Below are 27,876 nucleotides of genomic sequence, written 5' to 3'. Positions count from 1 at the left end.
CCACATTCCCTGTGTGATTTCAATGCTTCCCATGCCTTCAGCTACCACCTCTGGATTAAAACTATCAAATTTATAATTCTAGTTCAGATTTCTTTCTTACACTACAAATTAGTATTTCCTTTTGCCTGCTGAACATCTACTTCCATCTGGATGTGCCACATACTTCAAATTCAACATGTCCAACATTACATTTATCAGTGTTTCCCCAAATCCACACCTTTTCCGGAGTTCCTAAGCTAGAAGTTTGGAGTTCACCCGACTCCTCCTTTTTCCTCAACCTTTAACATTTCTCTACTCCATTGTCTTCTTTTTCATGCCTTCGGTTCCTGCTTTAAAGCAGGCTTAAGCCAGTCTTTATCCTCTCTCCTCTAGACTCATTTTACAGACTGTGGTCTTCTTGACTGGTCACAGTACATAGAGTTATTCTTTTTTTTTTTTTTTAAGATTTTATTTATTCAGAGAGAGAGAGAGAGAGAGAGAGAGAGAGAGGCAGAGTCACAGGCAGAGGGAGAAGCAGGCTCCATGCAAGGAGCCCGATGTGGGACTCGATCCCGGGTCTCCAGGATCACACCCCAGGCTGCAGGCAGCACTAAACCACTGCGCTACTGGGGCTGCCCTAGAGTTATTCTAAAATGTATCCTAATGTCACATGTACTTTCACAATACATTGTGGATGAACTCATTCAAGACATTATAAGGTATATTGCTCTCTATATTAGAAGAGTGTGTAATCTACTGTGGGACATAGTAAAGGGTAAGATCAATTCTATCTGGCTGTTGGCATAGAGTGAGTGTCTGAAGAAAGCCTCACAGTGAAACTGTCATTTGAATTGGGACTTGAATGATGAGGAAAAGTTTCCCAAAGCAAAGAAAGAAGGAAAGGAAAATCCAGAAAGAGGGAAAAACAAAAGAAAGGGAAGAGCTCAGTTCAGATCAGTTTCACAAACATTCAATGTGGGTCACTATGACTCAAGCAGTGTTCTAACATTGAATGTATAGAGGTGAATAAGTCACTGGCCTCAAAGAGATTGGATTGCAGTCCAGAGGAGCTACTTAAAAAAAAAAAAAAAAAAAGATTTATTTATTCATTTCAGAGAGAGAGAGAGAGCAGAAGGAGGAGCAGAGGGAGAGAGAGAATGCCCTAGCAGACTCCCCACTGAGCACAGAGCCCAACTCAGGGCTCGATGCAGGGCTCAAACCCAGAACCCTGAGATGATGACCTGAGCTGAAATGGAGAGCCAGCCACTTAACTGACTGAGCCCCTGGAGGAGCTACTTCTTGACTACTGTTTATTGAGGAGGGTGGCTCAGGAGATTTAGCTCCTTAATCTCTAAGCCAACCAAATAAATATAAAATATAAGTAAAAATTGTGTTTCCAGCAAACCAACTTCCCATCACCTTTCATCCAGATTGCCTAATGCTGCTAAATTGCTCCTACTGTTTCATTACTGTCCATATCGGGCACTGTGGTAAATTTGAGGAGGTACATACAACCATGTCCTCAAAAAAAAAAAAAAAAAAAAAGTCTGAGGCAAGGAGGCACTCAGACTATGAATCAGTAGATGAATAGGGTGTTCCAAACTCTCTGCTAGAAGTTTGTTCAGAGTGCAGGTGGGGTACAATGGAATGAGGAGTCAATTCCAGAAAAAAAAAAAAAAAAAAAAGGAGTTAATTCCAGCTGAGAGAGGGAGGATGTTTCTGAAATGTTTAAAGCCCAGGGTGACTGAGACATGGGTCTCCAAGGGTACATTAGGTGAGGAGGGCAAAAGATGAGCGCATTCCTCTTTTCCCCTGTTAGAACACTTACAGAGCCTAGATCTTACATGTTTTTTCTTCCTTCTCCAGCTCCCTTCTGTCTCAAAATCACAGCCATATTTTTCTTAAGTTGACATTTCACTTTCTTACTCCCTTGCTAGAGGAAAAATGGGAAAGAACTAGGACCTGTTTGTGAACAAAATAGGCTATGCTTTTTTTATTTTTTGGTTTTTTTCCCCACATTTACACTTGATCTTCTGTTTACATGCAGCAAAGGACAGTCAAGTTTTTTTAGGTTTCTGTGTTTTCCCTTAAAGGCAGCATTTTGTAAATGTTGTTTTATTTGATTCCCAACAACTGCCAATTAAGAAACATGACAACAATAACAGCAACAACAAAGTTGGTGGGAAGTTTAAGAAGAGAAGGTAGCAAACCATCAACAACAGAATGCATTATGAAGCAATTTGCACCTAACATCTTGCTTGGCTGTGGAAAAGTTGGAAATCATCTTTGCTAGAAACTAAAAAAAAAAAGAAAAAAAATCACATTTCTAAACAGCTGTGTAAAGGAAGGAAACTTCATATTGAGAAGTTCTTCCTTAAAAACACAGAAAAAACCAAACTTGATTACTTAAATAATCATTCAGTTATACACAAGTTAGAGACCTTGGTATTGTCTTTGATTCCTCTTATTTCCTACTCATTTAATTCCATTGTTGAGTGAGGGTTTGTTTGTTGTTGTTTTTGAAGATTTACTTATTTATTTGAGACGGTGGGAGGGGCAGAGGGAAAGAATCTTCAAGCAGGCTCCCTACTGAGCATGGAGGTGTCTCTGGGCTCCATCTCATAATCCTGATCTAAAACCAAAAGTTGAACACTTAACCAATTGAGCCATCCAGGTGCCCTTGTTTAATGAGTTTAAAAATTACATCTCTAAATTCTTTTTTTTTTTTTTTTTTTAAAGATTCCATTTACCTATTCATGAGAGACACACAGAGAGAGGCAGAGACACAGGCAGAGGGAGAAGCAGGCCCCAAGCAGGGAGCCTGACACGGGATTCGATCCCGGGATCCCAGGATCAGGCCCTGGGCTGAAGGTGGCGCCAAACCGCCGAGCCACCCGGACTGCCCTCTAAATTATTTCTTAATAAATAGCATAGTGTCTTTCCCACTCTCCATCTCTGTTGTCACTGACCAAATTTAGACTCTTTCTCCTGCTTGGTTGGCTTTTTACAAGTCAGTTTGTCTTCTTGCCTCTAGTCTTACCCCTCTCCAATTTGTTCTCAATTTTGGTGAGAGTGTTCTTTTAAAAATCATATCTTAAGGGTAACATTTACTGATATTCTAAGTGGCAGGATAAATTAGTCCCTGTGTCTGCCCTTGATGAACTTATGATGTTCGATGGTTAGTATCATCTCTACCTTCTGATTCTGAATCTAATCCTCATTTTCTGTTCTGCTTCAGCCCTTACCTCATTCCATGAGAGGCCAGTCACTGAGGATTGTGGGAATGAGAGCTGATGTATTTCTGCCATGTTTAATTTTAGATGATGATCTAAAGTATGTAGTTGAATAGTTGGTGTAGAATGTAGACAGAGTGCTGTGCAATTAGACATGGTCTTAGGAATCAAGAACTGCCCTTGCTCCTGGCTTTTCTGGAGGGCCTGTGTTTTGACATTTGAAGCTAAGTAGAACCTGCTAATTTCTGGTGACCTTAACGAAAGTTAAAGTTAATTCAGTAGTTGATGGTATAGCCTGTGTCATGTCTAAGACATTTATTTACACATAGACAATGCACATAGAGCTTGCAGCTGGGGTGGAATGGATCTGGGGTGAAAAGACCTAGATTCCAATTTTGGTTATGCTGTTTACTAACTGTGTGACCTTGGACAAGTCATTCAATAACTCTGTGTTCCAATGTTCTCATCCAGAAAATGGGTGTAATAATCTTAAAGGATTGTTGGGATTAAAGAAGAAGATGTAGGTGATCGTTGTTAGCATAGTCTTTAGAACTTAGGTCAGTTTCAATAGAATATATAATTCAGATCAAACAATAATTATTGAGCACCTCTGTGTACCAGGCATTGGGCTAGTTTTTGGGGCTACGAGGATAAATAAGACCTAGTTGCTGCTCTTAAGGAGCTAATAGAGAGGGCAGCCCTAGTGGCTCAGTGGTTTAGCACTGCCTTCAGTCCAGGATCAAGTCCCACATCAAGCTCCTTGCATGAAGCCTGCTTCTCCCTCTGCCTGTGTCTCTGCCTCTCTCTCTCTCTGTGTCTCTCATGAATAAATAAATAAAATCTTTAAGAAAAAAAAAAGAAAGGAGCTAATAGAGAGGTAGTAATTAACACTATGTAAATCTTTTTACTCAGGCTGAATCCTGATGTTTCAAGATCCCAACACTTGGTTTATCCCCAAAGATATCAGCAACATGAAGATTTCTACTGAATAATGTTTCTAGAACATCAGGTTTTTATGAGAAATGTGTAGTGTGTAGCGTGGCTATGTAACATAACAAAAAGTTAGATATGCATTTATATGGACTCAGATACTCACCAATTGATACTATTAATACTGGGTAAGTTGGTCAATCTCTTTTTAAAAAATTTTTTTTTCTTTATTTATTTATGATAGTCACACACAGAGAGAGAGAGAGAGAGAGAGGCAGAGACACAGGCAGAGGGAGAAGCAGGCTCCATGCACTGGGAGCCCGACGTGGGATTCGATCCCGGGTCTCCAGGATTGTGCCCTGGGCCAAAGGCAGGCGCCAAACCACTGTGCCACCCAGGGATCCCTGGTCAATCTCTTTGAATCTCACTTTGTTTAGTTGCAAAACACAGAGGCTAATACACTGATAGGGTTATTGCAATGATTAAATGTGAGAAAGTATATCACACTCCTAGCACAGTCCCTGGTGTAGGTTAGATACTCAATAAGTGGGAGAATTAATGAGAAAAAATATATCCAAGAAGAGAACAGCTTTGTACTATACTCAGTTGCACTCATATTTCATGCCCCAGGTTAGCTACTGGATAGAAACTATGGTTCTCATCTTTAGCTTTCTTGAAAGTGTCAAACAGGTGCCATGTTCTCAACAAATTCTGTTGAATTATAACCTACAAGAAAGGGGCTATCCCAAGAAAAGGGAGGAAGGTAACTTTTATTGGCTGCTGTCCCCTTCATATATATTCTCATTTACTCCTTAAATTAGATAGAGATGATTACTTTCATGATTATAGAAGAGGAATTTAAGTCTTACAAAGGCTTATCCAAGCCACCGCCAAAATGGGAAAGCTAGGATACCTCATCCTTGGCTCTCTAATTCTAGGGTCAAGTTCTTTCTATTCCATTTTGCTGTCTCTCATGGAAAAGTACTGGAAAGTCATATAAATAAAGATAAAGAAAATATTCCTCATGCATATTGCGATCCATGGACTTCTCTTAAAAAGACAAATTGTGGTTTGCAATGAAGAACTCATATTCTCAAATTGCAGTAGTCAGATAGACTCTTGACTCATTCTCTGAAATAACTCTTTTAAACCTTCCTCTCCTTTTTGTACCACATTTCATTGGAAAAAATCTTGAGAATTAATATTTATGGAGTGTTTAGTATCTAGTGGGTATTGTTCTAAGCTCTTTACATGTATGAACTCATATATCCACAGAACAACCTGCTATTATTTTCTACATTTTAAAGCTGGAGAAATTGAAGCACAAAGAAGTTAGAAAAGTTGCCTAAGGTCATAATAGCTACTAAGTGATTGGTCTGAGGATTCAAATCCAGGTACTGTGGCATCAGAGTCTACATTCTTAACCACTAAGCTTTGAGCCTCTTCTCAACTAGAAGCAGAGAGAAACTCATTCATTTATTATCAAACTAATCCATGCATTTAAACTCATACTCTCTGCTCTCCTTCTTGTTACTAGGATGAAGTATTCCTGCTCCTGGTTTCACTGGTGAATTTCACCAAACATTCTAGGAAGAATCAATGTGAATCTTTCTCAAACTCTTCCAAAAAAACTGAAGAGGAATGAACCCTCCCATACTCATTTTACGAGGTCAGCATTATCCTGATCCCAAAGCTAGACAATGACATTACGAGGAAACTACAGGCCAATATCCCTTGTGAATATAGTTGTAAAAATTTTCCACTGTGAGATTCATCCCTGGGATGCAAAAAATGGTTCAACCTATATGAATCAAAAAATATGACACATCACATTAATAGAGTGAAAGATTAAAATCATATCATCATCTCAATAGGTGCAGAAAAAGCATCTGACAAAGTTCAACATTCTTTCATTATAAAAACCCTCAACCAGTTGGGTATTTACATAATAAAAGCCATATATGACAAATCCATGTTTCAATGTTGAAAGGTTGAAAGTCTTCACACTAAGATCAGGAATAAGACAAGGGTACACACTCTCACCACTCCTATTCACCATAGTACTGGAAGTTCTAGCCAGAGCAAGCAGGCAAGAAAAAAAAATGTATTCAAATTAGAAAGGAAGAAGTCAAATTGCTTCTGTTTGCAGATGACATGATTGTATAAAAAAAAAAAGTTTTAAAGACTTCACCAAAAACCTTAGATCTAATCCATGAATTCAATAAAGTTGCAGGATACAAAATCAATATCCAGAATCAGTACTATCTCTACATGCAAACAATGAATTATCTGAAAAAGAAATAAATAAAACAATGCCACTTAAAATAGCACCAAAAGTAATAAAATACTTAGGCATAAATCTAACAAGGAGGTGAAAGATCTGTACACTGTAAACTATAAGACAATGTAAGAAATTGAAGAATACACAAATAAATGGAAAGATATTCTATGTTTGTGGATTGGAAGAATTAATGTTAAAATATCCATACTATCCACAGTCACCTATAGATTCAATGCAATCCCTCTCAAGATTCCAATGGCATTTTTTTACAGATAGAAAAAAATCCTAAAATTTATTTGGAAGTACAAAAGACCCTGAATAGCCAAAGCCATCGTGAGAAAGAAAAACAAAGCTGTAAGTATGGCGTTCTCTAATTTCAAACTATATTACAAAGCTATAGTAATCAAAACAGTATGATACTTGCTTAAAAACAGATATATAGACCAATGGAACAGAATTGAAAGCCCAGAAATAAATCCATGCATATACAGTCAACTAACATATATATCTATTTCAATTTTTTTCTTTTTTAATTTATGATAGTCACAGAGAGAGAGAGAGGCAGAGACACAGGCAGAGGGAGAAGCAGGCTCCATGCACCGGGAGCCCGATGTGGGATTCGATCCCGGGTCTCCAGGATCGCTCCCTGGGCCAAAGGCAGGCGCCAAACCGCTGCGCCACCCAGGGATCCCAAGCATGATCAATTTAATCTTACTTTAGATTTGTACCTAGTTTGATTAGCTAGCAAATAGGTTCTCTGTTTAGCTCCCTCAGTGATATTCTGTTTCCTAGAGTTTGTGTTATCAGCAAAGAGAAAGGATTCACAACACAGAACCTGAATAAAAGTACTTTTTAGGTTCAAAAAATAAATAAAAGACAAAGAAAACCCTTCCCTTGTCCTCAACTCCACTTCTAGCAAATGCCTCACTTCTCAGCTCCCTTTTTATCTCTTTCCCTCCTATCTTCATGGCTGTCTCTTTCTTATCCTTTACATCTTAATTTAAATGCCATTTTCATACCCCTCATCCCCATATAAAGTAGCCACCCACTGGCTATCTATTATATCAACTTATATTTTTTGCAAGATTTTAAAAAAATCAGTATTAGATATTTTTCTTATTTACTTTTTTGGTTAGTATTTGCTTTTTATCATCAAATTTAAGCTTTTAGAAATCAAGGAACCTGTCTGGCTCCTTTGCATTGCATTCCCAGGACTCGAACAGTGTCTAATAAAGCAGGACAATATTTTCATTGTCCTTATGGGCTCTAAGTGATCCATGCTTACTTCTCTGACCTTGTTTCCTATACGTTCTCTCCAGCTCACTGTTCCACTGTAGAGAGCAAAATGGAATCTCTCACGTCAAGCAGGAGCCTGTATCAGGCAATGAAGCAAGTAGTTAAAGGTACAGCACCTACAATAGATCTCTGGGACCAACATCAGCTAACACCCCAGAACTGATAACAAGCAGAACCAGAGGAGGTCTGCAAGGTCCCAAGACCAATTAAATACCTTCAAAAAGGGGGGGGGGGGTGGGGGGGAGGAAGATTCTTGCAGCAAATTGTCAGACTCTTCAGATAGGACCTCTCTATGACCACTTTAACAAGGCAACTGCCGTGGAAGGTTCTGCTCAACTGATCTCTGACCAGAACTGAGATCCTTCACTGCTTGAATATAATAAGCAGTAAGTGCTGAGAACTGACCTGGACCAGACTGAGGCCTTATCTCAGCTGTGTGTCCACAGACTGACTTTGCATTGGTTCCTTAATTTCCTACATCTTTCTGTATTTTTTGTTTGTTATGTGATTTGTCTTCTGTCCTGCTCTGTGTGCTGTGTAAGAAGCTAAGTTTAATCACATGGTGAAATAACTTTGAGTCTGGAAGCCTGAACCTGCTTTATAATTATGATTAGCTTTGCTTTATGATTGAACAAAGCTGACATTGTGCAAAGACTCGTGTACGTGCTTCACAGCGTGCTCATGACATCCACTGACACTGAACCTGCTGTTCCTTCAATATGTCTGGTCTTTGAATTTGTTATTCCTTCCCCCGGAAGGCTCTTCTCCCAGGTTCCCTCCATCACTTTCTTCCGGTCTTTGCTCAAAAGTTACCTTCTCATTCAAGCCTTCTTCATTTGGGAAATTAAAATTGCATCTCCTACGTTCTGCCTCTCATTTTTCTCCATAGCACTTACCAGTGATAATTTGCTATTTATTTTGTTGCCTGTTTCCTTCTGCCCCTCATGAAGTCTGTGCCGAATCCCAAAGCCTAAAAGTGTGTCTAGCACAAAATAGCAAGTATGTCTTACGTGAATGGATTTCTTTCTTTGTGTGTGTGTGTGTGTGTGTGTGAATGGATTTCTGAGATGAATGCATACATGAGTATCATATGTGAAATCTTTGGGACCCGTAAGGTATCATCATGGGTAATAAAGTTATTTATGTGACTAAGTAATCCTAGTGGTATTCATGCTTGCCTTTCTCACGTCCCTGGGAAGGTCTAAGGTGACGGCTGGGGGCAGGGGCGGGGGCGGGGAGCTGACGGCAGCAGCAGCGGCTGGCCCCGCCCCGCCTCGCCCCGCCCGGCCCCGCCCCTTCCCGCGGCGGCCCCGCCCCCAGCCGGTGAATACCTTATAGCGAGTGACGTCAGGCCGTTTGTTGTCATTGGCGGCTCCCAAGATGGCGTCCATCATGGAAGGGCCGCTGAGTAAATGGACCAACGTGATGAAGGGGTGGCAGTACCGTTGGTTTGTGCTGGACTACAATGCAGGGCTGCTCTCCTATTACACGGTGAGACCTCGGGGGGCAGAACTCCGAGCGCCCCAGGGGTCGCTCCCGGGGGGGGGGGGTGCTAAGCTGGGGGCGCCGCCGTGCGAGGGGTTCCCTCGAGGGGAGGCCTTACGTCCGGGGGAGCCAATGGCGGTGGAGGAGATGCCGGCGCAGCCAATAAGCAAGCAGTGGCTGTCTGGTTTACGGGCTAGGGGCGAGCCGTTTTTAGGGTCCTGCGTGGAGCTGTGGTGGGATCCAGCGCGGTGTAGGCAGGTGACGGCGGTGGTAGCAGTAATTTAAAGGCTCAGGCCACGCCGTCTGTGTGCCCCCCCCCCCCCCCCCAGACCCCGAAGCCGGCCGCGCCCCTTAGCTTCCCTCCCGGGATTAAAGAGCGCGGTTTCCTGCGGGCGACGGTCACACGAGCGGGGCCCGGTGTCCGGCTTGCGGGCGACACGGGGGAGTCTGAAGCCCCTCGCGTCTGCCCGGACGGAGTGTGTCTTTTATGGGACGCGCTCCTCCGTTCTGAGAGAGGCGAGCGGCACCGACGCCTTAACTTTTGCAGCCGAGGGCTTCCTCCCCAGGCGTCTCCTGTTAGCGAAAGACACTGCGGTGTCTCCTGAAAGTTGTGTCGCGGAGGGGCCTCGGGGTGGGGCTCCACCGTCATTCAGAGCTAACTAGCGGCGGGGGCAAGTGCCGGAATGGCCTTGAATCTTAGGTTCTGACTACCCGTTCCACACCTACCGCATTAGAAATAGAAGGTGGGTGGTATTAGAGAAATTACTTAAAAAGGTGCCGTCTCCGAATAGTGTATAGTTAATAATAGCCACTGAGAGGGAAGAAACCACTTAAAAGGACGAAATAGAACTCCCTGAAGGCTTCAGAAAATTAGAAGAAAAAATCATCATTTGAGAAGAAGGATTAATATTGATGAGAGAAATATTTATTTGTTCATTTAAAAATATTTATTGAACTCCCACTGTATGTTAGTTATTATTGCTTTGGGCTAGGTGTGTGTGTGACACACGTGTGCGTTTGAGCAAGAATCAGCAGAGATCAAGGTAGTCACCATTCTTTTTCTTGGGAGCCTATAGTCTAGTTTAGTGGCTCCCTTAATTCATTTCACTCACAATAACTGTGTAAGGTATGTACTTGTGATCCTCATTTTATAGTTTTGGAATTTGAGGCTCCAGGCTTTTAAGTAATTTGCTCAAGATCACAAAGCTAGCAGTAAGTGGTGTGATCAGGATTCCAGATTCCTGGCTTTCTGTTTTCACTACACTTCACTTTCACTGCAGGGAGGAGGAAAGTGCAAGCTGTGAGTTACTAAAGGCAAGTCTACAGGAGTAAAAAAAAAAAAAAAAAAAAAAAAAGTAACTTTCAACACTCTTTAACTACTTACATCCTTTCTCTACATACTTTTTATTTTTACTTTTAAAGATTTTATTTATTCATGAGAGACACACAGAGAGAGACAGAGACACAGGCAGAGGGAGAAGCAGCTCCCTGGCGGAACCTGATGTGGGACTCCATTCCAGGACCCTGATGTGGGACTCGATTTCCAGGATTATGCCCTGAGCCAAAGGCAGACACTCAATCACTGAGCCACCGAGGTACCCCCTCTACATACTTTTTAAAGGGAGAAAAAGACCAAAATCTGAATGAGATTTAAGCCTATCATTCACGATTATCTTTAGGTAGCCATGAAGGAGATGCAACTGAACACTATATCTTGAAAACTCTGGAGTAATGAAATCCTATAGCTCAGATAAATGAAGAGTAATGTTGGGTTTCGGTAGATACCATAATTAGAAATTCCCACTGACCCTTTCCAGCCTATTCAACGTAGGGTAATTTCAATAAGTGGCAATATGGAATTAACTTAACTCTACAAATCCCAAATTCGTATTGGTTTAAATCTAGGGCCGTACTCTAGAGGCCACAAGCTGGGTTCTTAGGAGCTCCTAGCCCTTTTTCCTGTTTTTCTGCCTTTTCTGCATCCTTTTACTGCCTCCTTTCCCTTTTAGTTTTTAAATACCTTGATAAATCTCTCCTTGCCCTAAATACAGATTTTTCATATACTTCTTCGTCTCCTTTCTCCCCTTCCCCCAATATGTAATTTCTCCCTTCTGAGACCAGACTCTATGAAACATCATCCTTGTTAGCTGAAGGAGATGTCCTATTTCTCACTAATGTCTGTTTAGAAGTCTTCCCCCCCCCCCCCCCCCCCCCAGTTTTTTGGTGTCAAAGCATTTGCTTGTAGAGAAACATCAGGGAAATATTATAAAGTAAAATGATCTTGTGAAAATAAAATAATACCTAATCCCAAATTAGAGGAGGAGGAGGTCCAGCAAAGATGAAAAGAGGATAGGTATTCACTTAAAGACAAAGTAGGAGACATGTTGAACATTGGCAAGGACTTCTGTACACTTGGACATTGTTTTACTACGTTAGAATTCAGAAGGCTGGGCAGCCCTGGTGGCTCAGCGGTTTAGCACCGCCTTCAGCCCAGGATGTGATCTGGGAGACCCGGGATCGAGTCCCATTTTGGGCTCCCTGCATGGAGCCTGCTTCTCCCTCTGCCTGTGTCTCTGCCTCTCCCTCTCTGTGTCTCTCATGAATAAATAAATAAAATCTTTTTTTTTTTTTTATAGGACAGTCTTTTTTTTTTTAAATTTTTATTTACTTATGATAGTCAGAGAGAGAGAGAGAGGAAGAGACACAGGCAGAGGGAGAAGCAGGCTCCATGCACCGGGAGCCCGATGTGGGATTCGATCCCTGGTCTCCAGGATCGCGCCCTGGGCCAAAGGCAGGTGCCAAACCACTGCGCCACCCAGGGATCCCAAATAAATAAAATCTTAAAAAAAAAAAAAAAAAAGGATTCAGAAGGCTTAGAAGATACAGTTTAGTGATTTGTGTGGGGCTTATAACTTGGACCTACATCTTCCAGAAAGAGTATCTGAATTAGTTATATTAGCCTTTTAACAGAGTAATAAATAGCAAGTCACCCTGTTCCTTTTTTTCAGAATCACTTAGGCTCTGGTCTGGCTCGTGGTTGGAGGTCTATTCCAGCATGGCCATGAAAACCCGGAACTAAAGTAGATTGGCCTTGCTTTAGAGTTGTCCTGTACTGAAAATTGATATTGGAATAATCTTAGAGTTGGGTTAGAATCACTGGGATTGCCGTGAATTGAATAGATTCACCTAAATGTCACCTCAGCCTGGATCTTTTTCTCTGGGCCTAGGCCCAGACCTAGATCTGTTCTCTGGGAATGAATGGTCTTTTTATTTTATCTTTCTTTTATTTTCATACTCTGTGAATTTTCAGTTTTTTAAAAAGAGCTTCATATAGTATTGTTCTGCCCAATACAGGAAGAGAGAAACTGATTATCTCTTTTAGGAAAGTAGATTTAGGCAGTCTTTTTAGCTCTAGTTCAAGCTTTTAATTATTAGAAACAATGTAATACAGTTCATTCAGCAAGTATTAATTTGGGGTTGACTTTGTAATAGGCATTGTGTTATACATGGTAGAGGTACAGAATGAAGGAGAGATTCCCTTCTACCTAGGAACTCACATTCTAGCAGCAGACACCTAAACATAATTTCAAAACAATATGATAAATTCTACAATAGAAATAAGAGTGCTGTGGGAACATTGCCTGGAAAAGGCAAGGGAGACATTTGAGCTGAGATTTATAGGATAAAGGAAGAAGAGAAGAAGAGCATTTCAGGCAATAGGTGGGAAACTTGAGAAAATGAAAATGCATTAAGAAGATACTGAGATTTTCTGAGTAGCTCTCGTGTAAAGATGTGCATAGGAGATAGGAAGATATTGAGTCCAGAAGGCATTTGGAGCAGCTAAGGTATAATTTGGGAACAGTGTCTGAACAGCTACCATTTATGTGAATCATGATCATAAAGGAAGATGAGAAAGGAAGGAAAATTGTGGGAATTATAGGTATATGAGGAGTTAGAAGGTTAGAAAGTTAGTGAAGATCATGCCTTTTGTAACCTTTTGAGAACCTACTGTGTGCCAGGTGCTATGCTAGAAAAAGGTGTTAAAATGGCAAATAAAATGGAAATAATCCATGCTTTCATGATACCTAGAGTATCCTGGGGGATACAGCAAGTAAGACCTGTGATCTGGGAAGCATAGGATGGATGCTTTTGGGTATGTAGGTATGTTACTTGACTCAGTCTTGGAAGGTCAGGAAAGGTTTCCTAGAAGAAACAGATTTGCTGTGACCTGAACGATGAACAGAAGTTACCTATGTGAGCAGAGAGAGGTAACTGCTTGAGATAGAGGGAATAAATGTTTTCAGAGGAGACAAGAATCAGAAAATTGACAGTCATGGAGTTTGAACTGTGAGATGGACAGTACTGAGATCTAGAGAGGTAGGAAGGGGCCAGATAATGAAAGGCTTTCTTGGTAAACCACCTAAGGAATTTAAACTTTACTCCCCGGGGCATTGGAAAGTGTTTTAGGTGTTGTGAATACTTTCTATTAAAGAAAATTTCAAACATCTATAAAAGAGGGTAGTAAACTGAATTACTGTTATCCAGCTTGTACAATTATCAACATATGGCCAATCTAGTTTTGTTAATACTTCCACCAACTCCTTCCTTCCCCCATTGGTTCGTTTTAACGCAGATCCCAGATACCGTATCCTTTCATTTGTGAATATTTCAGATGTATTACTAAAAGTTAAAGTCTCTCTCTTTTAAAAAATGTTAAAACAATGCAATTATTACAACTAAATATTATTAATACTAATTTACTAATATCAAATATGTAGTCTGTGTTCAATTTCCTTAAATGTCTCAAACATCTTTCCCTCATCAGTTGGTTTGAGTCAGGATTCCAAACAAGATCCACACATAAATTTATAGGTCCTCCTTCCTTTTTCTTTTTCTCTCTTTGTTTTGTTTTGTTTTGTTTTTTTATCACTTGTTGAAAAAACTGGATCTCACTTATCCTGTAGAATTTTCTGCATTCTGGATTTTGCTGGCAGCGTTCTTGTGGTATGTTTAAACATGTTCCTTTGTTGTCCATATTTCCTACAATAGAGGAACTGTATAAACTGATAATTAGAGCTAGAAGCTTAATCCTGTTTTTTTTTTTCTTTTGGGCAAGAATTTTTCATAAGTGAAACATTACATCAAGTGGCACATGATATCTGGTAGTCTCTGATTTTAAAATTGATCAAGAGGTACAGGTAAAATTTGTATTCTTTAAAGAAGACTGTCATTACAGAGAAATAATCAAGTCACATTGACAGGCCTTAGTGACTGGATAGGAGTGAAAGGGGAGGAGTCATCTAATGAAATGCAGGTTTTTGGTTTTACACGGATGAATGATAGGGAAGTTAGGAAGAACAGGTTGGGGGAGCGGTTGCTTTGGGGGCATACTGAAATTGATGTAAAACTGTCCTATAGTGTGGAATTGAGGGGAAAAATCTGGTTAGATACATATTAGCTTTATATATGGAGAATTGAGAAAGAGAATAATTAGGATGCTGAGAAACATCATTGGATTAGTTACTGCTTTACAACAAATTATCCCAATACCTAGCAATTTAAAACAAAAAACATTTATTATCATAGTTTCTGTGGCTCAGAACTTTGAGTGACTTAGCTGGATGGTTCTGGTGTAGGGTCTCAAGAAGTTGCAGTCAAGATATTGGCTCAGGTTGTAGTCCTGTGAAAGGCTTGACTGGAGTTGGAGGATCTGCTTCCAGGATGACTCACTCTCACAGCAGTTGGCAGCAGGCCTCTCAGTTCCTTGCTGGCTGTTGGAATGTGGCCTCAATTCTTCATCAGCTAGCCTCTCCATTGGGTTAGGCTAGTGTTTATCATAGGCTTTATGGCTTCACCCAGAAGGAGTGATCAAAGTGAAAGCAAGGAGGTAGCTGCAGTGCCTTTTATGACTTAGTCTGAGAACATGACTTCTGCCTTATTTGGTTCATTAGAAATGCATCATACAGTTTAGCTTATGCTCATGGGGATGGGAATTTCAGGCATCGAGAGGGGAATTAGTCCCTACCTTTTGAAAGGAGTGTCAAAGAATTTGTGGACAGTTTTTTAAGCCATAGTCATATTCAAAGAATTGGCAGAGAAGAAAGCCTGCAGAGGAGAGTGACAAGGGACAGCCAGAGATGTAAGAGAAAAACCAGAAGAATGTGGCAGTCAACGTGTAGGAATAGTGAGTTGGCTTGAATACTGTTGAGAAGACTGAATAGGTAAAGACCTGTAAAAATATCCACCAGATTGATCAATTTGGACAATTGATGCCCTTGGTGAGATCAATTTCTCTGGGGTGGTTAGTTTGGAAGAAAGGCAGATTGGAATGGTTTAGAGAGTAAGGTGTAAGAAGTAGAAAAAGTAGATTGCTCAAGATGTTTCATTATGAAAGAGGCAGAGAGGGATATAGAACTAAGGGGTAGGGATTCTAAGAGGATTTTGTTTAAATGTAGGGACAAGAATCAAGGTCCATGTTAAAAATGAGGGTAGAGTTAGGACTTATGAGCATAGTGAAGATTTAGATCAATGCCATGGGACCTGGAAAAAGGAATGGCTAGGGACACATTAAAGGTTATTCCAGTTGTTTGAGGAACTAGATGAGATTATAAAGTATGATTTGTTTCATCATTACCCAAAAATGGTTAACTCTCTTTATATTTTGTTTTTGTAACATTTTGGAGAGAAAGTTAGAAAGTGAATTAATTAGTAAGTTACCAGGATGGCTCAAGGTATTCTTAGTAAAAAGAATCATTAGAAAAATCATATGTTCTTCACTATTACATGCTGCCTGGAAGAGACTCTTTTTTTTTTTTAATTTTTATTTATTTATGATAGTCACACAGAGAGAGAGAGAGAGAGAGAGAGAGAGAGAGAGAGAGGGGCAGAGACATAGGCAGAGGGAGAAGCAGGCTCCACTCACCGGGAGCCGGACGTGGGATTCGATCCTGGGTCTCCAGGATCACGCCCTGGGCCAAAGGCAGGCGCTAAACCCCTGCGCCACCCAGGGATCCCTGGAAGAGACTCATAGTGATTCTGCATTTCAGAACCACTGGTAGTTGAAACACATTTAAGTGTCTTCTGAAGTCTTTAGCAGTGTTTGGAAGATGATCAAAAATTTTGAAGAGCTTAAGTATATGTATTTTTCTTGCAAAGATGTAAAAGAGGTAGTTTCAGGTTCTCCTAGAAAGGTATCAGCACCACTCTCATCAAACAGTTAAAAGTGAATTTATACTTTTGTAAATAAACTCTTTTTGACACTTTTTATTGAGCTTAAATGGTATATGTTAAGAAGTCCAAAACTAGTAAAGTAGCTTTTGAATTGTAAAAGGAACAAAACACAGAGAGGAGAGAGAGAGGCAGACACAGGCAGAGGGAGAAGCAGGCCCCATGCAGGGAACCTGATGTGGGACTTGATCCTGGGTCCTCAGGATCCTGCCCTGGCCGAAGGCGGCGCTAAACCACTGAGCCACCTGGGTTGTCAGAAAAATTGTACCTAATCTAGTGTCCTGAAAAGAAAACAAAGGAAGCTTCTAAAATTGTAAGTAGTATCAGTGAAGATATATATGGAAATTTTGTATCGTTTGTTTTCTTGACTACTCTAGTCACCCTTGATTTTTTTTCTCCCCTGTTTTAATACCCTTGAAACTTGCTCATATAATTCTTTGGGCATTTAATCATTTTATATTTGTTATCATTAACTAGCTGTATCCATGGTACATTCTTTATCTGTACAACAAGTTTGTAAACTTCTTAATGGCAATACTGAGCATCATGATCTTCAAGTCCTACAGTGTGGCACATTGTTCTTATAGTGAATGGAATGTCCAAGGCCCTTAAAACTAGGTTTAGAGATGAGATTCAAAAGGCTGTTTTGTAATTGTGTCTCATGTATCCTTTTAAGTTTTTCAGACTATACTACTAATAAATATATATGTTTCCATGGTTTATGTAAAACATGAGTGAGCTTATATCAACAACAGTGGCTTTTGTTTAATTATCTGGAGCCTGTAGAACTGTGTGGGATCTTTTGCTTAGTGTGTTATATCAGATAAGCAGTCAGCTCTTGCTTCTGTTGCAGGCAGTTTTGTGGATGGTAATAATTTGTGGAAGGACAGAAGATAGATTGTTCTTAAATATGCCACTCTATGTGTGGCATATTGTCATAGGATCAGCTTTTCAAATATTTATATAATTCCAATCAAAGCTAGGAGAATGCACAAGTGATTTAAATTAAGGATTTAATTCTTTTTATTGTTTATAGAGAAAGACAAATGGCCAATCCAATTATTTATTTTCCTTCTCACTTTATGAAAAATTCTCTTGGACTAGTTCCTTTAAAAAAAAAGGGACCTAATCTTTTTTTTTTCTTTTTTTTTTCAAAAGTTAAGTTTACAAGGTACATGGAATCCTACAAATGGACTTATATTCAAAAGAAGTATTTTGAGTTATTCATAATTTTTTCCTATTTACATGACAATGTTAAGATTATTATGAAAATTGGTTTTATGTTTCCTGGAGTTTTGTTCACATTAAGCCTTCATGCTAAGATTGTCTACTTACTTCATTTCTTGTATTTTATTTTAGCATTACTATAGCACAGATGGGTAAATATTTGCTTTGTTGCTCTGGCAACTGTCTACATTCTCTCATTCTCTTTCCTCAGTCATTCAGAGAAGGTGCCATGCCTCCCAGAGACATTTAGTGGGAACACCTTAACATCTTATACTCACACTTGATAGTATACCTACTTTCCTGCCAACGCTTATCTGTATCCTTCCCCATCAGAGTGGAAGAGGTAATCCTTGGGGGTTCTGGATTCCATCTGCTCACAAATTTTCAAGGACCTCAGTGTACAGATTTTCTCTTCTGTTTTCTCTACTCCCTTTCTCTCATGTATCTTAAACTTCCTTTCTGTGTATGGGCTTTTGTGGTTTAAGAATATTTGTTTTGCAATACAACAACTAGACATCATTGTAACAATTTCACAAAAATGTGAAATTTTTTAGGAAATCTTTGAGTTGCCTGTTGCTTTTTTTCTTGTGTGTGTGTGTGTAACAGTTTTATTCAGGTAGTAGTTTACATACCACCTATTTGAATTAAATGGTTTTTAATATATTTGCAGAATTGTGTAACCATCTCCACAATTTTAGAAAACTTTCATCACCTCCAAAAGAAAGACTGTTTCCACTATATTACTAGCAATATTTTACCCCAGCCTAGGCAACCACTAATCTACTTTTGGTCTCTGACAGGTTTGCCTATTTTGTTCATTTCATATAAATAGAATCATATTATAAAAGTCGCCTTTAAATGATTTTAATGTGGCTTTTTTTCATTTAACATAATGTTTTCATTACTTTCTACTGCTAAATATTTTGTGGTATGAGCATTACACATTTGTATTTATCCATTTATCAGTTAACAGACATTTAAGTTTTTTCCACTTTTTTGGGTATTGTGACTAATGCTACTATGAACATTTGTGTACATAAGTTTTGGTGTGAACATGTTTTCATTTCTCTTAGATGTACATAGGGGTGACTCTATGTTTAGCCTTTTGAGGAATTGCAAGACTGTTTTCCAAAGCAGCAGCATCATTTTACATTCCCACCAGGGGTATAAAGGTTCCACGTTCTCTGCATCCTTGCCAGTACTGTTATTATCTCTCATTTTGATTATAACCATCTCAGGTGGGTGTGAAGTAGTATGTTGTTATGGTTGGTTGGTTTGTTTTATTTATTTATTTATTTATTTATTTATTTATTTATTTATTTATTTATTTATGATAGTCACACACAGAGAGAGAGAGAGAGAGAGGCAGAGACACAGGCAGAGGGAGAAGCAGGCTCCATGCACCGGGAGCCCGACGTGGGATTCGATCCCGGGTCTCCAGGATCGCGCCCTGGGCCAAAGGCAGGTGCTAAACCGCTGCGCCACCCAGGGATCCCGTTTTTTTGTTTTTTGTTTTTAAAGATTTTATTTATTTATCCATGAGAGAGACAGAGAGAGAAGCAGAGACATAGGCAGAGGGAGAAACAGGCTCCATGCAAAGAGCCTGACATGGGACTTGATCCTCGGTCTCCAGGATCAAGCCCTGGGCTGAAGTGGGTGCTAAACCACTGAGCCACCCAGGCTGCCCTGTTGTTATGGTTTTAATTTGTGTTTCCTCGATGGCTGCTGATGGCGAACATCTTTTCATATGCTTATTGACCATTTGTATATCTTTTCTAGAGAAATATCTATTCAGATCTTTTGCTAATTTTTATTTTATTTTTTTTTAGAGAGAGAGTGAGAGCAAGAGCAAGGGTGGAGGGGTTGGGGGCGAGGAGCAGAAGGAGAGAAAGAGAAAATCTTAAATAGGCTCCACACTCAGCACTCTTGAGATCATGACCTGAGCTGAAATCAAAAGTTGAATGCTTAACCAGCTGAGCCACTCAGGTGCCCCCAGATCATTTGCTAATTTTTAAATTGTGGAATTGTCTTTTTTGAGTGGTAGGAGTTTTTTTTAATATATATTCTAGATACAAATCCCTTATTAGATACATGATTTGCAAATATTTTTTTCTCTAAGTTGTCTTCTTTCTAAATATTTTATTTATTTGAGAGAAAGAGCACACGAGTGAGCATGAGCAAGTGGGAGAGGCAGAGGGAGAAGCAGACTCAAAATTTTAAAATTTGTTTATGTCTAATTTAACTTTATTTTTTCTTGCTTGTGCTTTTGGTGATATAAAAAACCATCTAAGGTCACAGAGTTTTACACCTACTTTCTTCTAAGAATTTAAAGTATTTATTTATTTATTTGTTTGTTTATTTAGAGTTTAAAGTTTAAGCTCTTATGTTTAGGTCTTTGATTCATTTTGAATTAATTTTAAAAAAAATTTTATTTATTTATTCATGAGAGACATACAGAGAGAGGGAAAGAGAGAGAGAGAGAGAGAGAGGCAGAGACACAGGCAGAGGAGAAGCAGGCTCCATGCAGGGAGCCCGATGTGGGACTCCATCCCGGGTCTCCAGGATCACGCCCTGGGTTGAAGGCAGGTGCTCAACCGCTGAGCCACCTGGGCTGCCCTTGAATTAATTTTTGTATATGGTGTGAATTAAGGGTCACATTCTTTTTCTTAAATTTTATGTTCTTCTTCTTCTTCTTCTTTTTTTTTTTTTTTGTATGTGGCTATCAAGTTATTCTAGCACCAGATATTGAAAAGACTGTTCTTTACCTTGGCAGCCTTGTTGAAAATCAATTGACCATAAACCTGAGGGTTTATTTCTGGCCTCTCAGTTCTACTCCATTAATCTTTATGTCTGTCCTTATGTCAATGTCACACTGTTTCAAGTATTATAGCATTGTAATACATTTTGTAATTGGGAAGTATGTCTTTCAGCCTTTTTCTTTTCTTTTCTTTTTAAATTGTTTTGCCTGTTTTGGGTCCTTTGAAGTTCCGTATGAATTTTAGGACCTACTGACTTTTTCATTAACAAATTCACATGGTCGTATTTCTCCCACATTGAAAATATCTCTCATTCTGTGTCTCCCTGAATATTCCATACTGAACCTCTCTTCTTAAACTTGTAGACAGAGTTTTCTACACTGTGTCCATTCCATCCATCTTACACTGACTCTGCAGCAGTTTTTACCTCCAGATTTTACTGAAAATCCTAGCAGAGGTCTCCAATGATAGCTTTGTTGCTACATCCAACAAGTACTTTTTGTTTTTCACACTTAATTTTAATAGCACTGTCTCTGTAGAATTTGGTGATATTGATTTTTATTTCTTTTAAAACAATAGTTTTATTGTTCTTGAAGAGATCACACCTTCAATTTTGGGAAAATGAAACAGTACTGAAAAGTATATACAGTAGAAGGAAGAAAAGTCTCATTTGAAATTCCCGTGTTTTGGAAAATAGCTTTTCTAACAACTGTTTCTACTTAAATATACATGTATGTTTATTTTATGTAACTAGATCATCTTATACATGATATTCTCCAACTTAATAACATTTTATTAAAGATTTTTCATGGGCAGCCTGAGTGGCTCAGCGGTTTAGCGCTGCCTTCAGCCCAGGGCGTGATCCTGGAGTCCCGAGATCGAGTCCCCTGTCAGGCTTCCTGCATGGAGCCTGCTTCTCCCTCTGCCTGTGTCTCTGCCTCTCTCTCTTTCTCTCTCTCTCTCTCTGTCTCCTGAATAAATAAATAAAATCTTAAAAAAAAATTTCCATATAATTTAGTATTGCGTTTCTTCAAGTAGCAAAATGAACAAAGGATATAATTTCTCCTTTATCCTTACTTAATGAGATTTCAGTTATCTGGCTTTGAGAGATTAAGATTCCTATGCTGTTTATGATACAGCATAAGAAGGTACAGTAATCTGCATTATCATAGTTCTACTCAGTTGGGTAATACTCAGTTTACTTATTAGGTAAGGCAGTTTATGAAGACCCACTCCACCTCTTAATGAAGGAGTGGCAGTTTTAGTAGAGCTTGTGGGATGAGAAATATTGTAAGCCATGTTGGAAAATACAATCTGCCACAAGTTTCTACTAGATGTTAATCATTGTTCTAGGTATTTTCTAATATTGTCAAATATGTCACCTCATTAAGTCTCTCAACATCTCCCATTTTTTATTGCTACCAAGGTAGCATATAAACCACCATCATATCTCATTTGATCTGTTGCAAAAACCTCATGTAACTGTTTCCATTTTTGCTCTCTAAAATCCATTTTTGAGAGACTCCTAACTCTGGGAAACGAACTAGGGGAGGTGGGCAGGGGGGCGGGGGGTGACTGGGTGACAGGCACTGAGAGGGGCACTTGATTGGATGAGCACTGGGTGTTATTCCATATGTTGGCAAATTGAACACCAATAAAAAATAAATTTATAAAAAAAATAAAATTCATTTTCTATCAGCAGCTCAAGTGATCCTAAAAAAGTAAAGAAAAACAAAAATAAAAGATCATGTTACTTTTCTGTTTAAAATTCTCTAGGGATTTTAGAAAAAAATCCAAACTCTTTACTGTGACTTATAGGTTCTTGGTTATCTGCCCCCATTTATTTTGCTGTAGTATTCCATTTGCTCACCACTCCTGTCCACACTAGGTTTTTTTTTTTTCTGTTCCTAGAGCACCTCTAACTTGTTCCTGCCTCAGGGCCTTTGTATAGGTTTTCTAGATTTTCAGACTGTTATTACTTCAGGTCTGTAGCATGGCTGACTCCTTCTTGTTATACAGGTCTTCATTCAGATGTCACTGCTCTGAGAAGACTTTCCATAACAGTCCACCTAAAGTAGGCCTCACTGTCAGTCACTATCACAATGATCTTGTTTTATTTTTTCACGGCATTTGTTGTTAGCTTCTGAAGTTACTTTTTCTTGTTTATTGTCTGTTTCTCTCCTCTGGAATATAAACTCCTATCTCTAGCATCTAGAGCTGTAGCTGGCATTTTTGAATATTCAGTAAATATTTATAGAATGAACAATAGTGTGAAGTAGTTGATATTATTTCTATATAATGAAGACATTGAGACTTAAGAAATCACATAATAGGACACCTGGGTGGCTCAGTGGTTGAGTGTCTGTCTTTGGCTTGAGGTGTGGTCCCAGGTCCGGGGATCGAATCTTGCATCCGGCTCCCTGTGAGGAGCCTGCTTCTCCCTCTGTCTATATCTCTGCCTCTCTCTCTGTGTCTCTCATGAGTAAATAAATAGAATCTTAAAAAAAAAGAAAAAGAAAAGAAATCACATAATAGGGCAGCCCTGGTGGCTCGGCGGTTTAGCGCCTGCCTTTGGCCCAGGGCATGATCCTGGAGTCCCGGGATCGAGTCCCACGTCAGGCTCCTGGCATGGAGCCTGCTTCTCTCTCCTCCTGTGTCTCTGCCTCTCTCTCTCTCTCTCTCTCCTAAATAAACAAACAAATAAATAAATCTTCAAAAAAATAAAAAAAATAAATAGCCTTTTTGAAAAAAATTATCCCCGATTGTGAAAGTAAATTATGTTTATTGTAAATCTTAACTAATCACAGATTTGAACATTTCTTAAGCCCTTAGGCATGGCTCTTGAATTGCTGGGAACATTTTTACCAGTTTTTTTTTTTTTTTTTTTTGTAAAACTTTGTTCTGAGTTCCAATCTCCAAAGTTGAACAAGGAGCTTTTGGAGCATATCCATTCTAAATTGAGGCTGAGGATGAGTCTTAGAATTAGAACTAAGTATCCAAAATTCTATTGTTCATGCTAACTAAATTATTTTGTGTATTGTACAAATTTTTTTCATCATTGACTTTTTGTATGCTCTTCTCATGGTTTGTCTTTTCATGACCTTATTATTTTGGTCCCTTACTTAGTCTTTTCCAAAAACAGAAAAACATTCCTGGGCAATTTTTGCCAGAGAAGTGAAGTTGAAAGATAATAATGGATTATCACAGCACAGAGAAGTACTAATATATAACACAAACCACCTGAAGTTTAACATGCATGCTTCTATCATTTCCTTCAATTGTTTTTTTTTGTGAAATAACATTAATCTTATTTAGTATTCTGGGCAGTATTTGAGAAGCAAAGCAAAAATAGAAAATTTACCTTGAGGTCCATATATATTAACATCCTTTAAGTAATTTGCAGAATTTACCTATTATTTAGTATTTAATTTTTAACTTTAGAAAGAATATGAAAACTCTAAGTTATTGTAACTGTGTTTAATTAAACTGTGAAAATGGTTTTCTTCACTGATCTGTTGGCTTGAAATTCTGACTTGAAGATACTGTCTTTTTAAAGAAATAATGAGAGAATCGAGACTTTACAATGTAGTAGGTCAAGATGTAATACCACAGGGGCGCCTGGGTGGCTCAGTTGGTTAAACTGATCTCTGCTCAGAACTTTATCTCAGGGTCGTGAGTTCACCCCTGCATTGGACTCCATGCTGGACATGGAACCTACTTAAAAACACACGCGTTTATATGCTCACAAACCTTTACCCATAACTTTGAAATCCCTTAATCTCTGAATTCCAAAGGTTTTTCCCCTAAATTTATTATAATCTCATTTGGAAGTAAAGTCTGTCTTGAACTGTGTGGCTGCTTTATGGTCTTTATGACAGTTAGTGTAAATATATGTTGTATTACAGAAATATTAATATGCTTCATTGTGAAATTAATTAAATCCTGATACCCTAGATCCCAGTGCAGGTATGACACAGTTTATGTGCTCTGTATGTATGTGACATGTATTTATAATCTAGTAACCAAGTGTTTACATGCTAGAGGTAGTTTGGAAGACAGGGGTACACTCTCTGGAGCACTCCTTCAAGTCTTTATAGGGTAACATTTACAGTATTGAATTCAGAAGGATTGCTGATTTGACACTCAGCCTTGTTGACTCAAAATCATTGAAGGAGGACTTAACCAGATTTATAGTAACTGTGGTAGAAATTCACGGCCTTTGGAATTAGACCTGGATATGAATCCTATGTCTCCCACTTGCTGTTTATGAGTGCATGGGCAAGTTACTAAACTTTTCTGAGACTTTGTTTCCTTGATTATAAAATGGATATAATAAAAGAACTTAAAAGATTGATGTGAGAATTAAATAAAATTGTGCTTAAAGTACTAGCACAGTATCTGGAATAGAAGTGCTCAGTAAATAATGTTAACAGAAAACTAAGGTTTATGACAGTGTTTGACATACAACATTCACTAAATATACATTGTATTTACTATTATACAAACTAATATTCCAATTTATTCATAACAAGAAATTAACTGTTGAGACTGTATAAATACTTAGGCTTTCTGATTAGTGCATTGATAAAAGCAAGCTATATGGATTACAAAATTTCTAAGCAAAAACAGACTGAAGGGAGTTACGTGTTACAGATATTTAATGGCATTTGACATTGATATCATGATACAGTATCTCCATGTTAGAGACATACCTATTATGAGAACTGAAAACGTTTAATCTTATGGTCAGAAAAACTTTTTTTTTTTAAGATTTTTAATTTATTTATTCATAGAGACACACACACACACAGAGAGAGAGAGAGGCAGAGACACAGGCAGAGGGAGAAACAGGCTCCATGCAGAGAGCCCGACGCGGGACTTGATCCAGGGTCTCCAGGATCACACCGTGGGCTGCAGGCGGCGCTAAACCACTGTGCCACGGGGCTGTCCATCAGAAAAACTTTTATTCTGGCCTTCTGGTTCTTGCTCTGGCCATCTTCCTTCAGCTCTATTACTATTAATACTTTCTTACACTTAGCATAATTAGTCATAATTAGTATGATGATTTCCAGGCTGTTCTAGCTCTTAAAGATAATCTTGTGTATATTTCTGTTGGGATATATGTCTTTTCTTTAAAGGAAGGCAGCTGTCTTCCCAGGACCTTAGACCCCTAATGTTACTATCACCTTGTATCCTGATTCAGTATACATTCCTAAGGCTTTATCTGTTGTGTAAATAGACACTAAATCTTTTGTGCAAAATGAGGCATTCTGTAATGGGGGATGTGGGAGACGAGGGAGTTATCTGGAATAACTTGAGAGATGATTGATGGGGAAATTCTTTCACTGTTGTGGGCCCGTGGCTCTTCAAAGTTTTTATTGGTGTAGATTTCCAGGAGCATGATGACATTTTGGTCTTGAGTGCCCATAAGACCTTAGCTAGTGAAGACTGGTACATTAAATACTATCAAGATTTTTTTTTAAAGATTTATTTATTTATTTATGATAGATGTAGAGAGAGAGAGAGAGAGAGAGGCAGAGACACAGGAGGAGGGAGAAGCAGGCTCCATGCCGGGAGCCCGACGTGGGACTTGATCCCGGGACTCCAGGATCGCGCCCTGGGCCAAAGGCAGGCGCCAAACCGCTGCGCCACCCAGGGATCCCCCTATCAAGATGTTTTAAGGAGTCTTTGCTCTCTAAATAAAAAGGAGACTACAGGGCAGTCCAGGTGGCTCGGTTTAGCGCTGCCTTTGGCCCAGGGTGTGATCCTGGAGGCCCGGGATCCAGTCCTGCGTTGGGCTCCCTGCTTGGAGCCTGCTTCTCCCTCTGCCTGTGTCTCTGCCTCTCTCTCTCTGTCTCTCATGAATAAATAAATAAAATCTTAAAAAAAAAAAAAAAGAAAGACTACAGGAATGGGTATTACTGCTGTCATTTTCTATTTTGTAATTGCTGCTGTAAGCAGTGTTATCTGTATGGAATTCTGGCAAGTATTATTTATTTGCTTTTAATGAGATATAATTTATATCCAGTAAAAAAAAAAACCCCACAGATTTCAAGTGTACAGATAGGTGAGTTTTGATATTTGTTTATTTTTATTTATTTATGTTTTTAAAGCTTTTAGTTATTTATTCATGAGAGAGGCAGAGACACAGGGAGAAGGAGAAGCAGGCTCCATGCAGGGAGCCTGATGTGGGACTCGATCCCAGGACTCTGGGATCACACCCTGAGCCAAAGACAGATGCTCAACCACTGAGCCACCCAGGCACCCCTTGACATTTGTTTGTACTCTTTTTACCAGTATCCCAAAATATAGTGCATTGCTGTTATCCTGCAGAATTCCCTCCTGTCTCTTTGCTGTCCATCTTACACCCTAGAGTCAGCCTCTTGTAATTTCTGTCTTTATAGGTGAGTTTGGCCTACCAGGTTGACTACCTGTGTTCCAGGATATATGGCCCATGATGCAACACTGGCTATGAGTACAACCTAATAATATGCTGTTGGGAATGAAGTAACATATGACATAACTGAGACAGTGTTTACGTTTATTTTAAAAGGAGAGAGAACATTTTGACATTTGTCCATAAGTACTCTACCATCAATGTATTAAATGTTTATTCTTTGCAAAGGTATAGCAGGGCTATTGGATGGGGGAGGGCAGAGGATGAATCAGAAACCCTGCCCTCGGGCAGCCCTGGTGGCGCAGCAGTTTGGTGCCGCCTGCAGCCTGGGGTGTGATCCTGGAGACCCGGGATCGAGTCCCGCATCGGGCTTCCTGTGTGGGGCCTGCTTCTCCCTCTGCCTGTGTCTCTGCCTCTCTCTAGCTCTCTCTGAATGAATAAATAAATAAATCTTAAAAAAAAAAAAAAAGAAACCCTGCCCTCTAAGAGGCACGCACATATATTATTTTCATACAAGATAGTAGTATGTGCTTTAAGAAAGGTAAGATGGGATGCTATGTGTTAAAAAGTTCAGAAGGAGACCTCACTTTTAGCTATGAGAGATTCAGAGTGTGTCAGATGAGACTCTTGATCTTTTTAATACAGATTTAGTTTATTTCAAGCAAAGTAAAATTAACATTCAAATAAGAATTTTTTTTTTTTTAAAATTTATTTATGATAGTCACACAGAGAGAGAGAGAGGCAGAGACACAGGCAGAGGGAGAAGCAGGCTCCATGCACTGGGAGCCTGATGTGGGATTCGATCTCGGGTCTCCAGGATCGCGCCCTGGGCCAAAGGCAGGCGCCAAACCGCTGTGCCACCCAGGGATCCCTCAAATAAGAATTTAAGCGTCTTTATATAACAGGTTTGGGGACACATTCTTTGGTTTGTAAGGATTGTAGAATTAGTTTAAATGGCAAACTCATCTTCCCCTGTGAATTTTGAATATGTTTGTGCAAAACTTTTCTAGGCTCATTTGCTTTGTAGAGTAAATCCATGGTTACATTTCCAATTAAACAGGTTTC

The 27,876-nt window shown here is 39.3% G+C and overlaps 1 protein-coding gene across 10 annotated transcripts in view; it reads left to right on the top strand.

Annotated features, from left to right (window-relative positions):
- The first annotated feature begins 9,020 nt into the window (after positions 1-9,020).
- Positions 9,021-27,876, top strand: part of OSBPL9 (oxysterol binding protein like 9) — a 165,388-nt gene continuing 146,532 nt past the window's right edge. For 3 of the 10 annotated variants that reach the window (XM_072723995.1, XM_025991844.2, XM_025991843.2), the window contains exon 1: positions 9,021-9,210. Coding sequence is in view for 4 of the 10 variants with exons in the window: in XM_025991844.2 (XP_025847629.1) it covers positions 9,100-9,210 (111 nt within the window). In the remaining 6 variants the exon portion in view is untranslated. The remainder of the gene's footprint in view (positions 9,211-27,876) is intronic. The other 7 variants (XM_072723991.1, XM_025991840.2, XM_072723999.1 and 4 more) reach the window with 5 other exon arrangements.

Source organism: Vulpes vulpes, chromosome 10, assembly GCF_048418805.1.
Source record: "Vulpes vulpes isolate BD-2025 chromosome 10, VulVul3, whole genome shotgun sequence".
NCBI lineage: Eukaryota > Metazoa > Chordata > Mammalia > Carnivora > Canidae > Vulpes > Vulpes vulpes.
Note: the sequence above shows the minus strand (reverse complement) of the source record. Positions and strands in the feature narration are given on the sequence as shown.